The 12,868-nt window shown below is 43.6% G+C and overlaps 1 protein-coding gene across 1 annotated transcript; it reads left to right on the top strand.

The window, feature by feature from the left end:
• Window positions 1–644: 644 nt before the first annotated feature.
• On the top strand, window positions 645–12,645 carry LOC115607356 (cytochrome P450 3A21-like). Its single transcript, XM_030484568.1, has 13 exons — window positions 645–786; window positions 3,734–3,827; window positions 4,258–4,310; window positions 5,415–5,514; window positions 6,118–6,231; window positions 6,513–6,601; window positions 7,550–7,698; window positions 8,735–8,862; window positions 9,527–9,611; window positions 9,996–10,156; window positions 10,570–10,796; window positions 11,648–11,810; window positions 12,022–12,645. Exons 1-13 carry the CDS (start codon window positions 716–718, stop codon window positions 12,118–12,120), a joined length of 1,533 nt encoding a protein of 510 aa, XP_030340428.1. The 5' UTR covers window positions 645–715; the 3' UTR covers window positions 12,121–12,645.
• Window positions 12,646–12,868: the final 223 nt, after the last annotated feature.

Below are 12,868 nucleotides of genomic sequence, written 5' to 3'. Positions count from 1 at the left end.
TTTATTCATGAGCCACTATACGGTGTTTTGGAAATGGTGGTACTTTAACTGCTTAAAGTTGTGGAACGACAGTATTTCTCTTACAAAATGCCTGGCCACAAGCCAGCAAACGAGATACACTTCTAAAGCCTTTCTAGAGGACAAATTCCTGCCTTTGTTAGAAGCTGCTTCTGACCCACGACAGGCAGCGTTTGCTCTTCACATCACAGAAAGAAAGATATTTTAAACAAAATCTTGAATTCTGCCAAAGTTAATTCAGCTGCCAGAAAAGACCTTGTCATCCAATATATGAATAACCTTTTCACTTCTCTTTCCCTTTTGTAAACAAACTCTGACACCTGCTTTGGGATTTACCTTTTCATTGTAACTTGGTTTAATATATTTTGGTGTAGGAGCCCAGGAGCATCAATAAGAAGTCAGTTATTACCTACTATTACAACAAAGAAACTAGCTGAAATGCTCAGCAACATACGTATTAAATACTTTGAACTTTCTACAGTTTATCCAGGCATTTATCTATCACATGAAAAATGTTTTTCAGATTAGCATACTTTACTACCTTTGCATTCTACTCCTCCTCCTTTGTGACAGAAGGACAGCCCCTAGATCAGATGGTTGGATACAAAAAGCTGCACACTGCGGAACACTCCTATTTCCCCATAGACTTAGGACAGACATCAAGACAGAACTCAAAGCCAACCAGAGAAGAGCCAAAATGAATCTTCTTCCTTCCTTCTCTATGGAGACATGGGCCCTTTTGCTCATTTTCGTAGTCCTCCTGCTAGCGTGAGTAAAATTCTCTTTATTGGTTCTTTGGTCATGCCATATTCCTGTTCTTGTTATTGTTCATTTTTATGCAACTCATCAGATGAAGAACAAACAGGTAGGTTTGATTTCCAGATTTCCAGCTTCTAACTAGGCTCTGGGAAATAGCAGAGGAGTCTAAGGACCATACAGATGTGTGATCTTGCTCCAAGGTTTGGAGTATTCCTGTGCACTGTTATGGTTTTGCTGCTAAGCATCAAAGCAATAATCAAATAACAATGGTGCCAAGCATTCATTACCAGCAGGGTGCTGGCTTCAAGTGAGGGCTGTGCTCCTTTAGGTCATTTTCCACAGAAATATGGCCTAAGGAAGGCTGTGCCTCCCTGACTGAGGTTGCCCTATGGAGGGGAGCAAGCAGTAAATGACCCTACTGCATGACCTGCAAAGGTGGAGAGCAGCAGAAAGGCACCAGAAAAAGAGCATTCATAAGATCAGCTCTTATTCCTCCTGACTCCTTCTGTAATGCCCATGTAAGATGCTCCACACATGGGCACCTGGACCACCAGAGATACTTGCAGAAGTTAGATCTGCCACACGGGTGCAGGGACAGCATCCCATGCCCCAAATCCACAGCCTACCCTTGCTGTGTGAAGAAGTGAAGAAACAAAGCCCAGAGCAAGGTCAGCTCCCTGCTCCTGGCTTTTCATACCATGGTAGTCTGAAGTGTACCCTGCTGCTTCAGTGGAGCTGTGATAATGAAAAATGCTTTCCTCTGCTTTGCTGATGCCATTCAGTGCTGCAGCATAGCGGGGCTGGTTGAAAACCCCCTTCTGCTGGGACATACAGCATCTCTGCTAGCAACCCCTACCAACAAGGCTAGACTGACAAACTCTGTAGTATTGACAAGCCCTTAGGCAGAGACAGCGTGTTGCTAGCCATAAACCTTAACTATTCATGTGGTACACACGAGCACAATCCATTTGTCTGCCCTGGCAGTGCTCCAACCACAGCAGTTCAGTAAGCTCTGAAACTTCTCAGACCTGTTTTTCAAACCCTTTCCTGTCATTTTGATCACTCAGAAGCCTGTTTGGGGCAGTCTTTAAAAAAAACCCAACAAAAGCCCCCACCCGCTCAAAAAAATCCACCCTCATTCTTGACCCAAACCCTCATATTTCAATAACACTGTGGCCATCTAAGATTGCTAGTTACCAGACTCCCATCTTCTGCAGCCACTTACAATTTAGTTATGGCTAAAAGGGATGTAGCCCAGATCCTTCTGCTCTGATATCTGATCTAAAATAGAAATTTCACTGCCCATTAGCACAAGGAGGTGTTTCAGATGCTTCTTGTCCATCTGGGGCAATGCTGTTCCAGTTCACGCATGGAAGAATATCAGGCATTTCTGGTTCACTTCCATGATAAGAAGTAGTAATGATTATTCCCTAGCTTTACACTGAATGATCCTTAGCCTGCAGAAAACCATGTCACATTTAGTCATAAGAGCATTAGACTGAGGTTTTTTGGCCATACTTCAAATGGATTAAGCCTAGCCTACATTCCTACAGTGTTCTGGGCCTTTGTACCCAACCTAGACTGTCATTTCCTGGTCCTCCCACAGCCCTGGCTGTCCATAAACATTACAAATGAGAATCCACAAACATTTTACACCTAGTACTGAATTAACGTTTGACAGAAAAGGTTAAACATTGACCAACTGAGCTCTGTGAAACCTTTCTGTACCTGCAAACACCCCTTTCCTTGGGTTTTGCCTGCTCCTGATTGGACTTTACTGTGAGGGTGGCGAGGTGCTGGCACAGGTTGCCCAAAGAAATGGTAAATGCTCCACCCCTGGCAGTGTTCAAGGCCAGGTTGGACAGAGCCTTGGGCAACATGGTCTAGTATGAGGCATCCCTGCCCATGGCAGGGGGGTTGGAACTAGGTGATCTTAAGGTCCTTTCCAACCCAAACTATTCTATGATTCTGACTATAAGATGAGGTCTGCTTCTGTACTCTGGCAGAATCTGTGCTGTGAGGACTGATCTCATTTGTGGACCCCCAGATTTAGAAAAGTATTACTAATTGCAAGAGAAACCCCTTAAATCTCAGCCTATGCTCTGGCTTTTCAGGAAAGCATCCCAAAGATGCTAGCTAAGCAGCTGCTGCCATGTGGTCCAAAGAGGATCTTGGATAACACCCCTCTGCCAAACCTTTGCAGTTTTACATCCCTTCTGCAATGAGCTGCTCGCTTGGAAAGCTGCAGCTACTAAATAAAAACAAACACTTTGAGTAGCTCTTTCAACACAGCCAAAGACAAGCTTCAGAGGGCTGCAGCCCAGCCCCTTGTTGAGAAACAGAAGGCCCCGAGGTAGAAGTAATAACTTCACAGCTTCCAAAAAGGATGCTTCAGAGGAAAGAAATCTGCAAAGCTGTCAATAAAACCTAAAAAGAAAACCATCAAGACAATACTTCCTGATGCACCACTGAGCTAACGCTGGGCTAAGGGAGGGAGAACAATAAATGAAGTTAAAGTCCAGCTTGACAATAGTCTGTTTGGGACATCCCTTCTGGCACTGCTTTGATTCCTCTTCAATAAAAACATGTAAGCTTGATGTTCCTTCTTCCAGCTCTCTTTTCTGTCTCTCCTTTGGTAGGCAATGAGCTCCTCTTTTGACTTTTGCTAAAGGCTTTAAGGTCCTGGTCGCACCAGTGCACGTATGCCTTTAAGAGACAGCTGCTCTTATACCAAAGTGATCTCTCTGAAGCCCTGTGTGGCAGCAGTGAGTCTTACTATGTTTATTAAGTAGTTTGTATAGGGCAACTTTCTTTTGGGACACTTTTTTTCCAGCTCCTGGATCAACCTTCTCTACCTTGTCTCCAAAGAGACGTTGCTGCATTCTCCAGGCTTAGGATTGCTCTCAGCCCCAGTGCCACTGTGATGTAGCACTTGGTTGTCTTTTCTGTCCCACAGATATGGGACCTGGCCATTTGGTTTGTTCAAGAAGTTGGGTATTCCTGGGCCAAGACCTCTGCCTTTCTTTGGGACGTGCCTGGAATATCGCAAAGTAAGTGACTGAAGCCTTCCTCGATCCAGAAATATCTGCCTTTGCTCATACAGCTGTAGCTAAATGGGTACATGGTGGTGATAATTTATGTCCAAATGCCAAGCTTTGCTCTAAAGCACAAGTGCAAAGGCCAGTATGGGATCAGGGCACAACAACATAGACCACAGGGCCTTGTCTTTACAGCATCACCAAACGAGCACTCGTGGGTGGCTGATTTACAGCTGCCCTTTGCCAGCATCCTGGTAAACATCTCATTCACAAGCACAATGTACATTTACGCTGTCCTTCATGATGTTTTCAGAGAGGAGAAGAACTCGGAAGGCAGCTTCGAACACCACTTTACAGATATTCCTCCCAATGCACTATCATCTCCAACACCATACCCTCCACTGCATTATCCCTAAGATAATTTTTAAATTGTTTTTCACAGGGTTTCACTGAGTTTGACAATGAATGTTTTCAGAAATACGGGAAAGTCTGGGGGTGAGTATGAACCACTGCTCTCTTCTTAAGGTAAAACTACAATCCATACAGAGGGAAGAAGAGATTCAGTAGGAAAGTTCCCTTTTCTCTACCTGCAGCTCTAATGGTCCCAGCATGACAAGTGCAGCAAAGATAGGGTGTTTGTGGTGGCTTAATTGCAATGATTGCAGGACTGTGCTGCTGTCACGCTATATGGAAATTGCTTTGACATATACTATGAAAGGTGTTTTAAAGCTGGTAACAAAAGGCACTCACCTGCTCCTAACAAAACCGGCAGCAGAACTATTTGCTTAAGGGAGGATCTAGAACCAGGAGGTCAGGTTCCTCTGGTTTACCAACAGCAAAGGAACATGAGTGACTCCCAATACTGAGTGAAGAAGCAGACCCAAAGTCTACCAACTTCCTTGTGCTGCTAGCCTTACCTGCTGTGGTGGGACCTACAGCAGTTATTGCTCTGGACATCTCCTATGGCTTTTATTGCTGCTGTTGTAACTTGGGCTACAAACTCGTGTATCCTCCATAAAGCATCCATTGGCCCCTACTGCAACTTTAAAAATGGAGTCTGCAAAAGAGATCTTTACATAAACAGGGAAAGTGCATAAATCCACTTAATCTACATCTGTTCCAGGAAGACATCCAGAACTGGCAGCTTAGAAAGACAAAAACAAGGACTGAGTTTCATCTCCAAGGATATTTCAGTGCTGTCAGCCCAAGTCTCCAGATACCCAATTCAAGAGGCTGAAAGGGGTCAAACAAGTTTCCTTCTAATACTATAATGTGTTTAAGTGCCTGGAAAACCACAGAGAGTCAGGAGAGAAACTGAAGACACTTGCTTCATTTATTATCTGGTCCTTTGAGGGACTGAGCCCTCCTCATTTCTCAGTGAATCTGGAAGGTGTTTAGCCCCCTTTATCTACAAAACCAGATGGGAGAAGGCCTGGGAGTCGTTTTCCATCTCCACTTCCTACATTTCTGTACTTGGGCATCTGCAGAACAGCAAGACTGGTGATGGAGGAGCATTTGTTTAACACATTTTGTTTCAGGCAAGCTTCACACTTCAACTATCTGGGGTTGTTTATCTGTCTCCTGTTCTCTCCCCGCCAGGATTTATGATGGTAGGCAACCTGTGGTGGCTGTCATGGACCCCCAAATCATTAAATCTGTGCTGGTTAAAGAGTGTTACTCCACCTTTACCAACCGGAGGGTAAGAGCAGAAGCATCATGATGTTCCACAGAGTCCAGAAAATAAAGTACAGGAGGAGACAAGCATGTAGCAGGGTTCCCATAGGGTATGAGTGACTGCACTATAGGGATTACTGTGAATGGCCACTGTATGTCACTGTTCCCCTGCCTTACAGCCTGGGGACTGCATACCCAGGCTGGCAGAGGAAGCTGGCTGCCTGCACATCAAATTTTGCTCTTATACATCTATATATACGGAGGAATTTGAATCTGTGTGAGCATGCAGGAACTTGTAAGGGTCCAGTTAGCACATGTGCCACAGCTGGGGTGCAGGCTCTAGGTAGCACAGTCAGATGTGGATACAGACAATATGTACATATGGATGTTGGGCTTGTTGGGTTACTTGGTCTGGATACAGAAATGGCATGTCACAGATGGTTTACCGCAGGAAAGGGGATTATTTATGTATGTGTGTCTTGAGAGAGGCTGTTTGTAAGGCCTTAGCCTGCTGCCAGTACTAAAGCCCCTGAAACAGCCTAGACAGGGACTTGCATGCAACATTCCCATCCTTGCTAGGAAGCTGCTATCTTTCCTGGGGTTAACACTTTGCTTTCTTCCCCTCCAGCATATAGATATAGCAGGGATCCTGAACAATGCTATCTCATTAGCCAAAGATGAACAGTGGAAAAGGATTCGTACTGTGCTCTCTCCAACCTTCACCAGTGGGAAACTAAAGGAGGTAAAACACAGAGGAGCAGGTACAAACTAAATCAGAAAGTCAGTAGGCAGTGTTTTCAGGCTGAGTTTGTCACAGGGGTCTGATTTCGTCAGTCAGAGCCTGACAACTAAGTTGGCCTCTTTAATTTATGCCTAATTTAAAATGAAAAAAGCTTAAAATAAAACCTTAGCACAAAGACCATGTTTGTAAATATTCATGAAACTCCATATAGCCTTTGTAAGCCTGTCTTAAAGGAGTAAAATGTACTATACTTACCTGACCATATCTGGCTTGTGTTACAGATGTTCCCTATAATGAAACACTACGGGGAAGTTTTGGTGAAAAACATCCAAAAGCAAGTGGAAAAGGACAATGCTCTATCTGTAAAGGAGTAAGTAGCTCCTAGGAGCAGCAGACTGCAGCAAACCTTGTTAGCAAATGCTGTGCTTCATTCGTTATTGGCAACACAGCTCATTCGCTGGGTAAACCAGACCTCTGAGATGAGGAATGGGGCTAGCCAAAAGCCTGGCTGGATTTTGAATGAGAAAACTTAAGCTGGTGTGTTAGTGAAACTTCCCAGAGGCACACGCTCAGAGAGAAGTCTTTGAAAGGGGATTAGATAGGGAGAAAAATGCTCCAGCACAGCTTTGTGGATCCACAGATCCAAGATAACCCCAAATCTGCCAGGAAAACCCAGTTTTCCCTGCGTATACTCAGGATCTCAATGCATTACTTTATTATACTGTGGGACATTGGGGTTGCTGGTGCCTCTGCCCCACACACAACACTGCTGGATGCTCATCCACATTTGCCCCATCCTCATCCGTGCCCTCCATATGGGCTCTGGAACAAAACCTGTGTATTTCACCCTCAATTTCAAAGCATGAACGCAGAAGCAGCAGTCGCATGCAAGCAAAGCTTTCCCCTACCAAAAAATTCACATAAGGAGAGGGCTTGGACAGTTTGTATTATTATAGAGCTGTTCTGGATTGAACAAGAACATTTCATGGCATACTCAAAGCAAGGTGTGTTCCCACCCCTCCCAAGAGGCTAACATGTTCAAGAGCCACATGCTGTCCTTGCACTAACCCGTTCATGTAGCTACACAATTTTAAAACCCGCAGAAAAGCTGTGCTATTTCAAAACCCACGCAGGCTTGAAACCAAAGCTCTCAAAACCTGTCCCTTTCACTCTAAGTGATTTCGGTTACCATCTATCCAATTTCCTTTTCAAAACCAGGGCAGGAGACTTTATATTTGAATGTCACATAAGCATTAGGAAAAAATACATCCACTTGGTCCAAATATTTAACCACAGTATCTTTTTTATCTTTCCTCAGCGTCTTTGGAAGCTACAGCATGGATGTTGTCACCAGCACTTCGTTTGGTGTGAACATTGACTCCATGAACAACCCCAAAGACCCCTTTGTGAGAGAGATGCAGAAGCTGACCCGGTTTGACTTTTTGGACCCACTCTTCATCTTGACATGTGAGAGTTTTTGGTTAAAAACTTCATTCAGGTGTCGGAGTACTATTGAAGTGTAACTTTAGCATATTAGAGACTGGTGCATCCTATACATTAATCAATGAACTATTGCTTAGACAACTTTACTAGCAAGGATGGAAGTTCTAATAGCTCTTCTCATCATTTCTTCATTGTTAGCTTCATGCTAAAACTCTGGTAAGGAGATGGGTAAAAGCTTTCTCCACCTTCGGCATCCACAATGCAAGAAACACATGAACATCCCAGCCAATATCCAAATAAGTGCTGGAAAACGATTCAATGGTAGAAAAGCAAGTCGAGCTGTGAGGCTTGAGGAGAGGGGTACTATCTGAAATGCATTTTCTGGAAGAGAGTGCCGAGTGGAGATTGTAATTAGATGCAGTTTTCTAGCAGTGATACAGTTTAGCAGTGATGGTGATGGACCTTAAATCACTTGCAACCTTAAATCAAGATTAGATACCTTGCTAAAACACAGGGAAAGTTGTGATCTGTGCATAGAGAAGGTTCTAGTGCTGTATTGAAGCTATACATGAGCTCAAAATCTAGTCTCTACAATTAGGGAAGTACTCTGAAGGGGACTTGAAAATGTTTGCATAAGCACAGCATGGTAGTGAATAGCTCAGCCTGAAAACAGAACTCAGGATTTGCAATGTTTCTCTTCTAAGCCACATTCCTGTTGTAGTGCTGTACAATGTAAAGAGGTAACCTGTTCTTTTTTAAAAAAGAAAACACTGCCTTAGAAAAAGAAGTTGGGATATGCTTTGGTATCTCTTAAAGCAATGACTAAACCCAGCTCAGTTGTGCCCATTGGGCACAACACTGGAGAGGGTTGCATCAAGACAAACAATCCCAAGGGAACGAGAAAGAGGAAAAAAGGCAAAGTCCAGACTTTTGCCAGGTAAAGAATCAAGGAAGGAAATAGTTTTAGTAGCATAATTACTTCCTCAGTAACATCCATAGCTATCTTATCAGGTAGACTTTATTTACAGTGTGCAATTTTATTCTCTTTTTTTCCCTCCAGTTGTATGCCCATTTATTACTCCTCTTTTGGTCAAGATGAATGTAAGCTTATTCCCTGGTGATGCTGTAGATTTCTTCATGAGATCCATCTCCAAGATTAAGCAGGATCGTGAAAAGGAGGCTCACAAGGTAAGCAAGTGTGAATTTGCTAGCAATTGTGCCAGGAAATACACTTAAGTGGAATATAATTAGGGTAATGATATCAAAGGTGAAGCCAAAGTACAATGACTGAACCCATTGAATCCACTCGAGTGTAAACACCCGATTCCAATACTGTCAGAAAAGCTTCACTCGAGCAGTCCTGGCAGAGCAGCAAGTGGACATTGCACATTGATCTGAAGCTAAAGCCAGAAAAAGGCTTGGTACAATTGGGCTAAGCTCAGGTTTGCAGAGCTTGTAATCAGTCAGAGTAAGAGACTCCCTGAAGATGATTAGGCAGAGGATGAGAGAGCAGAGTAAGCAGCGCAAGAGCAGCAATACCAGCTGTCAGGTTTGTGCCTTCCCTTCTCACTTTTCACATGTTGAAGCTGCTTACAGGCAAAATTCTCCCCTTTAGAGTTTGGATCCCTTTCCAAAAATTCATTCAAGACCCTGCTTTCCCACCCAATTGCTTCGCAAAAAGGACAGACACATTTCCAAGCTAAAAAGCAAGTGTTCTGTTTTTCCAATGAAGTAATCATGCATTTTGAGGATGCTTCCAGAATTACAATTGTGCTTAGGCTATGAAATCTGCTTCTGTGAGCCCTCCAAGGGACCCCATCACCAAAAGAAACTCTCCTGCTTTTCTTCTCAGGGCAGAGTAGATTTTCTGCAACTGATGATCGAATCCCAACACTCAAACAATCATGGGACCAATGAAGCAAATCACTCAGATAAAGGTAACAATACCTAAATACTCTTCATAGCAACAGAGGCTATGGGAGTGAGGGGAGTTAGGGAGCCGTTTCCCAGGGAAAGGCTCAATGGGTCACCATCATCTCTACTGGCCAGCTCCAGGCAGAAGTCTTTGTCCATTGCTGCCAGCATGGGAACTGAGGGGAATGGCCCAGGTCTTTTGCCAGGGAGTAGCACTGCCACGTCAATCCCAGGAAATCATATGGCTCCTCTATCAAATGACTCTTTCCAGACAGAGAGTATCTCTATGTTATCAGAAAATAACCGCAACAAACCTGCCTCAACCCCACCTCTGACTTCCTGTTCCTTGTTGAGACCGTCAGCCAACACTGTTTTCGTTCATCTCCCCATGTACTCTCTCCTCACAGCCCTGACCGACACAGAGATCCTGTCGCAAGCATTCATCTTTATATTTGCTGGGTATGAGCCCACCAGCAACATGCTCTGTTACCTGGCATATGAACTGGCCACACATCCTGATGTGCAGCAAAAACTGCTGGATGAAATAGACACCGTGTTACCCAACAAGGTGAGGGGATGTTGAGTGATAAAGACCCTCTGACCCTGCTGTCCTCCTCTTTCAGTGAAGGCAATGAGAAATCTTTAACTCCTAACCACTGTTCCCCGGGATCAGGCACACAGAGAAAACTCAGCCCTGAAGTGATTTTCTTTTCACAGCTGAAAGCTTCCAGGTACCCCACTGCACAAACCCATTTGCCATACTCTGCACCCATGCACAAGTGGATTTCCAGGCATTGCCATCACTCAAGGATGGAAAATGAAACCAATTCTGCAATTTCTACCTTGCATTTTGTTCTTCAGTGAGTCTGAAGCACAGTTAGGGCAGTAGGGGTTGAGGATACTTTGGTCTCAGTAGTCATTTTAGGACAATCCAATCCTCATACCAACATACCTGGTCACCTTTCTCCTGTTGTCCTACAGGCTCCTCTCACTTATGAAGCAGTAATGCAGTTGGAATATCTTGACATGGCAGTGAGTGAAACCCTTCGGCTCTTTCCCATTGGAGGACGGATTGAAAGAACCTGCAAGAAAGATGTAGAAATAAATGGAGTGACCATTCCCAAAGGAACCATTGTCATGATCCCACCCTATACCCTGCATCACAACCCTGAGTACTGGCCAAACCCAGAAGAGTTCAGACCAGAAAGGTACAAAAAAGCATAACGAAAGGGAAGAACTATCATGCTGCTTTTTCCTCATGTGGTAATTAAGTATTAATCTCTGATTAGCTTCCTAATGGTGTTCTTCCTATCTTTTTGCAAACAATACCAATGAGAAATCGCAGGCTCATGGGAATGTCATTTGAAGAAAATGAGCTTTGTACTTAAAGCAGGGTTTCAAACAACATAATCTTATTGGAAGAATGACATTGATACCTCACAACATCTTGTACACAGTTTTTAGGCTTGCTGACGGAGTAGTTGCTGAGCTTTTGTGACTGCTAGCCATTGCCAAGCCTGTTTCCTTCACGCAGGCTTTGCTACCAAATATACCAGGATCAGAGTTGATCCTTCCAGAGTTGCCTTCCCTCCTGTTTTCAAGGCAGTAGTAACTTCTCTCTAGTTGCTTATTTTTATAATTGGCATCTACCTCTCATTCCCAGCAAGACTGAAGCCGTATGCTGCTCCTAACCAAGATGGCTTGTGGTTTCTTTCTCACTAAATACCACAGACAGGAAATACTGGTCACTTTGGGAGAGCATGTTGCCTAGATTTTCACCTTGCTTCCAACTTCTAATAGCCTGGATGGAGATAATTGAAATCACCTAAGTGGGATCCCACCCTGTCCTGGACAAGAGCTCTGACACAGTGCTCAATTGCTGGGATACACTGAGACACTTTAGCAAGAAGCCAAACAAGACTTTGTAGGGTACCAGCAAGAGATCTCTGGATAAGTAATACAGATATGTAGCTTTTCGGTTGTTTTTTTGTTTTGACTTTTTTTTTTTTTTTTTTTTTTTCTGTCTTCATTTCTTTTCCCCAACCATATCATTATCCAGATTCAGTAAGGAGAACAAAGAGAACATAGACCCATACACATACCTGCCCTTTGGAGCTGGTCCCAGGAACTGCATTGGGATGCGCTTTGCTCTCCTGACTCTGAAGGCTGCCATCACCATCCTATTGCAACATTTCACCTGCCAGACCTGCAAAGAAACTGAGGTGAGGAGCACGTTATGTTTTGAAACTCACACGTGAAGAGCCAGGTGCCTAGTTTCTCACCGTGGGTGCTAAGGCTTTGCACCTTCAGGGAGGTGCACTTTCAGGCACTACAGATTAAGTTATGTCCAAACCATGGCCAAGTTTCTTTCTTTTAATCTCTACTTATTTAATTTGTCTATCTCCAAGTGCGTTTTTCCTCTTATTGTTGCAGATCCCTCTCAAGCTGAGTTCACAGGGACTCCTAAGACCAAAGAATCCAATTATTCTGAAGTTCGTCCCCCGGACCAACGCTGCATCAGCAAAGGCATAAGACCCGGCTGTGTCTGCAACAATTCTCCAGTGTCTAATGAGTGCTGTGCTAGCAAAGGGATCACACATCACAGGAAATCTCTCCTACACATACAGACACAGAAGAACAGCTCTAGCTGATTCTGGAAGCAATTACTACATATTTACTAATAAACATAGCTGTCAGAGATGTAATCTGGATCACTGGGCAGTGACAATACACAGTCTCCTTAATTTTGATTGCAGAAAACAAGAAATAAATCCAAATGAGAAGCTGATCATCCACTTCTAAGGGAACTGCTCCATCTGGAGAGAAGGAATTACTGTTGCATCCAAGAGAAACAAGGTGTAATGGAAATTCAAGTCACCAGACCTTGTGAGGCAGGGATGGGTGATGTTCTTGGTGTACTGATGCTTGAAATTTCATGCGTTATAATTGAGATGACTGGTGTGAGACTACATCCTAGTTACCAAACCTCTCTTGTGCCATGTGTTAATTAAACTAAAGTGTGTACAAATACTGTCATTAAAAATGTTTGAGAGCTGCTCTGTGTTGTGTATAGCAGCTGATCACTTCCTATTTAAAAACCGTATTCAGCCTCAACCCTTGAAATTATCCATGTACATTGCTTTCCACTTAATTTAATGAATCTGATCCTTCATTTAATGTGATCAAACCCTCCCATTTGTACAGTATTTTACAAACACTCTAACTCCCACCTCTTAGTTTGATTAAGAGGTTGCCTTCAGTTCAGCATCAGTCAAACCTT

This window comes from Strigops habroptila, chromosome 4, assembly GCF_004027225.2.
Source record: "Strigops habroptila isolate Jane chromosome 4, bStrHab1.2.pri, whole genome shotgun sequence".
Classification (NCBI taxonomy): domain Eukaryota; kingdom Metazoa; phylum Chordata; class Aves; order Psittaciformes; family Psittacidae; genus Strigops; species Strigops habroptila.
This window is presented reverse-complemented; position numbering and strand designations above follow the sequence as displayed.

What these genes read in the sequence shown, in the direction of transcription:
- LOC115607356 (XM_030484568.1), top strand. Translation starts at nt 716, where the DNA reads ATGAATCTTCTTCCTTCCTTCTCTATGGAGACATGGGCCCTTTTGCTC. An exon ending in AATGCTCTATCTGTAAAGGA is followed by an intron (nt 6,602 to 7,549) that starts GTAAGTAGCTCC and finishes ATCTTTCCTCAG; the next exon opens with CGTCTTTGGAAGCTACAGCA. An exon ending in AGCAAATCACTCAGATAAAG is followed by an intron (nt 9,612 to 9,995) that starts GTAACAATACCT and finishes CTCTCCTCACAG; the next exon opens with CCCTGACCGACACAGAGATC.